The sequence below is a fragment of the Sabethes cyaneus genome, chromosome 2 (assembly GCF_943734655.1).
Source record: "Sabethes cyaneus chromosome 2, idSabCyanKW18_F2, whole genome shotgun sequence".
Taxonomy (NCBI): Eukaryota; Metazoa; Arthropoda; class Insecta; order Diptera; family Culicidae; genus Sabethes; species Sabethes cyaneus.
Window position 1 is genome coordinate 35,843,856 of NC_071354.1, and position 4,688 is coordinate 35,848,543.

At 37.6% G+C, this 4,688-nt stretch overlaps 1 protein-coding gene across 1 annotated transcript; it reads left to right on the plus strand.

Moving 5' to 3' along the window:
• Positions 1–3,083: 3,083 nt before the first annotated feature.
• Positions 3,084–3,704, plus strand: LOC128738550 (putative ATP synthase subunit f, mitochondrial). Its single transcript, XM_053833774.1, has one exon. It carries the CDS (start codon positions 3,158–3,160, stop codon positions 3,479–3,481), a length of 324 nt encoding a protein of 107 aa, XP_053689749.1. The 5' UTR covers positions 3,084–3,157; the 3' UTR covers positions 3,482–3,704.
• The last annotated feature ends 984 nt before the right edge of the window (positions 3,705–4,688 follow it).

The following is a 4,688-nucleotide window of genomic DNA, read 5'->3' on the forward strand; positions in this document are numbered from 1 at the left end:
GTCGACTTAACGAAGGGCGCTATTGCAAGAAAAGCGCCCGTCTGACAGGTAAATTTGCTGCCAACCTTTGTCGAGATGTGCTGAGATGTTGGCAACAAAAACATGGCACCCATCGCAAGCCCCTGGTTGAACCCCAGGACTGCAGTTGCCAGAAACTTTCATTTACAATTTCATCTGTAATGTTTGACAAGTGTCAATATTTTTAGCGTCATCATTTAGAGACAGTTTTAAATTTATTTGGCCAATTTTCATCAAAGTTTGTACCACAGAGAACAGACTACCAGGTAATTGACAAAAAGTGTGTAAAAGTTTTTTATGTAATCTACGAGTGATCCTTTAATAGAGCACCCCTCGAGCAGTAAAGTGGAAAACTAATGCCCCGTACAGAGTAAACGCGACAGCGACGCGACACGACTTCGCTCTTATGTTGCTAAATGCACAGTCCTGCTTCGGCTGCGTGTATAACTACAGCAAGAAATGTCGCGTCGCGTCGCATGTCGCTTGCACTCTGGCGGTACCCTAAATCTTGATGTCGCTGACGCCGCTGTTATGTAACTCCAGTACAAAAAAATATTGATAAAGGTACGTGGATATTTTTTGATGCGTTTGGCAAACTATTTCTGGAGGGCACTACCGACAGATTTTACACACAAAAAATCGATTACTTCCTTCGAGCCTGTTAATCTGTTTTCTGTGTTTGTACTTGAATGTAGTTTGTACACTTATAATCGAAAATAATACTTTAAAAAATTGACGTGGCTAATTTTCCTAGAAAACTCTAATAGAAACAAATATTTTCGGATATCGCTTCCTTAAAAAAATTTTGTTTAAATTTTTGAAACAAATACCGTGTACCCCTGTGTACCCCCGTTGGTATGACCTTCTTTAATCTGAACATTTTTAATCTGTACCCCGGTGGTATGAATGCGTTCACATTAAAAACCGATCAAGTGTCACACACAATAGAGGTTTTCCGTCAGATCATACCCCTCCTTTTCTTATTTTTTCTCGAAAGTACTCCCAATACGAGTGACAATGGTGCAAAAATATATTTTTTTCGTTGACTCTAGAATTTACTACGATTTTTTAAATAATGCAAATTGCAAGAATGTTGAGTTTCTTTTCGCCAAATCACGAATGTTGAGTTTTAAAAAATTCGTTTCGGCTGCACTGTTTATCAAAATTTTCAAATTTTCTGGCAGCATTGCACAACAGTTTTTGACATATGTGTATCAGCGGTAGAGTGAAAAGGACAAAACGAATGAAAAGCAAATGATTACCTTCTTTTTCATTTCGTTTGGTGCTTGCCACAAGAGTAAAGAGTGGCACAAATGGTTTCGAAGTGGTGAAAATAGAGGACACTACAAGGGGTCGGACACTCAGCACATAGTGCCCCGGCACTGCAGAGATATCAAACGGCACACTTCTAAAGCCTTATAAAAATAACATTTATAGGGCTTTACACACCTCCGGTTCAATTTTACATATGAAATGGGAGCACTGCCAGTTGTCAAAATCATCTCGCACGGTTGCCAGATCTATCAGATTTTAACGAATTTAACAAATCTTGCAGTTCGGCACTTTCGGTACAGCATCGGCACAGTTCGGTTCGTTTCAAGTCGCCTAACATAAAAACGGCTGTGCCGAGTGACCGATCCCTTGGGACACTGGTACAAACAGGCATGTAATACATCCGAGAAGTGACGGGTTGAAATCCCAAGTAACATTTTTGTTGTATAATAGCTTATTAAACTGTTGTACAGCTGATTCACGTGGAACAAGTGCTTGATAAGCTATTGTACAACAAAAATGTTACTTGGGATATACGTATTTTAGTTTTTCATTTTTACAGTAGTTAGAGGCTTTAATAAAGAAAGTTTTATATGGGTATCATTTCTAAGAGTCAAAACCGAACATTTAGTGAAAAAAAAAAATTTTGACGGAAAACCTCTATTGCCCTAAAATGCATGCAAGAATGCATGTAGGGTAATTTGGGGGAATTTGGACACCCTAAGCAAATCACCTATTATCCCAAAATCTATGCATCAAAACTCAAAAAAGTTGAATCGTATACTGAGATTTACTTGTTTTCTGTTTACCAGTGGAATTTAACAATTGTATCTAGCTTTGTTTTGCTAAAATAGGTTAAAATAAAAATAATGATTTTTTGGCATCAAAATTTTGTTTGGGGTGATATGGACACCCACTGGGGTGAAATGGACAATGTGTAAAAAAACGGTTGTTTTTAATCAAATAACATACTGAGGCTAATAACAGATAACTTAGGAACACATGTTAACTAGTAATAGTGTTTCGAGCTCAATTCCGTCTATCTGAGTGGAAGAGCCAGTTCATAAGTTATACTAATATCACTTTAGTTTTTTCGCAAGTAAACAAAACCATACTTCGATGAATCTTGATCTTATTTAAAGTCTTATTCGATATTTTTCACATGCAAGTGCTCCTGCATTAGTTCCTGGTCACTCAGAGAGGGTGGTCAAACCTAAAGCTGAAGATATAATGACAGTTCGACATATCGATTGGGATAAAATAGTTACGATAACAAAATGAATGTGATATTGCATTTTGCACAACCATAGACATTAAGGGATTAGCCCCGAGTGCCTCAAAAATTACAAATTTCAATATGAATGTGAGTATGAGGGAAAATGACCAGAGAAATATTTCGTTCAGTTAGTTCTCAAACACATCGAAACCCGATTATTAAAATCCCTGACTTTTGTTGCGAATGTTCCACCTGGCAAAGTTAAGCCCAATTTTTTTACGTTAATAATAGTAAGAAGTGTAAGAAGATGAGGAAGAAGTTGAGAATTATGTGAATGCAGAGAAACTGCTACTTTCCGAGATAAAGCACCTGTCCATTTTACCCCATGTGTCCAAATCACCCCAAACGACCCTATAGAAATGTTCCCGTTCTCAGGCAGTTCTGGGTGTACGAAACATCGAATATGAAACGTTTCAACAAAATGCTTATCGACTTTACGTTGTTTTTGATTTAAAGTCGATAAAATCGAAAAGTACGAACTTTCTGTCAAATTGAGCAAAACGATCAAAAATCAGATAACCACGAAAAGTTCGAGTGTGAACGTACCATTTGCACCATTTGGGAATCGATCGAACGAAAAAGTAGGTGGCAATGGCTTTCGGTGATTATCCCGCGGAGTACAATCCGAAGGTCCACGGTCCGTACGATCCGGCCCGTTTCTACGGCAAACCCGATACCCCGTTCGGGCAGGTAAAGCTCAGCGAGCTGGGCTCCTGGTTCGGTCGCCGTGACAAACACCCACGAGCTGCCGCCGGAGCCGTCAGCCGTGCCTTCTGGAGATGGCAACACAAGTACTGGCAGCCGAAACGCATGGGAATCGCTCCCTTCTTCCAGGTGATTGTCGGCGGAATGGTCTTTTTCTACACCATCAACTACGGCAAGCTGAAGCACCACCGAAACTACAAGTACCATTAGAAGGTTGAAAAAGGAAGAACAGCACGAAGCCAGCCAGCAATAATGGTGTGTTATGTAAGATCTAACATTGTTGGTTTTTGTGGCGAAGATCAGCAGCTGGCTCCAGCAAGATATTGTAGACATGGTTCGGAATAATTACAAAAATGCGATCAAGTTGATTTCTAGTGTAATTTGATTCGGGAATAAAATTATGTAATTGAAGAAAAATAAATGTGTGAAGGCACCAGAAATTGCGTTTTTGCGTCAAATTCAATCCGAAGCGCTGTTAGTAAAAAATATGGATTGCCTTTATTGGTCAAGGTAATTGATTATAATAAACTATTATCAAAAAAATGTTAAGCGAGAGAAAAAGCTAAAGCAATCTGATAAATGAATTAGTAATCTTACAGAGATCTCCACTGAAAGTTGATATATCAAGCAATTGATCAATTCATCAATTCAGCAATTCATCCTTGACTGGCGATCAAAATGTATTTTGAAATATGTTTGACTTAGCCTATCGCCCATTTGATTTTGATTTGCGGTTTAATGAATGGAATATTCTTCCAGAATGAAATTAATAGTTTACTTTATACCTATCAAATAATAAAGAGACTTGAAAGTGCTATTCTAAAGAGGATTCATTCAACGGTAAAACCGTTCGGTTGATAAATAACTTTTCAAATTTCAAAAATATTTGTGCAAATTTCCGAAAACGAAGCACAATAGGTAGGTATTGGTCGCAACACAAGATATAACAAAAACGCTTATTGCATATGTAATAATTACCTGCTTACTATTTTGGATGCTGCAATGGGTTCCCCGGTTGAACGACGTGTAAAAAGAAAGCTTTGTTCCGCAATGATTCCAGCTATATTAATGTTAAGATCTGCGCGCTTTCGATTCTTGACGATAACACGTTCAAAACGGGTTTAAAAACTATGATTCTATAGGTAACTGATATGACGAATCACTTGAAAATTAAGTCAATATTTTCAAATTAAAAAAAACCATTTTGACAATTCGAGTTCATACTGCTTGAAGAACTATGCAGTGCCTACTGCGAAATCATAACTTTCTCAGACTTTTTTCAAATTCAAAACTATCGGGTACCTAATAAAAAAAAGTTTTTGAGTAAAACTTTTACGTTAGGAAAATCATGTCATCGCATTCATGTAAGGACAAATTCGGTGCATTTTTTTTTTTGATTTAAATATATTTTGTTGTA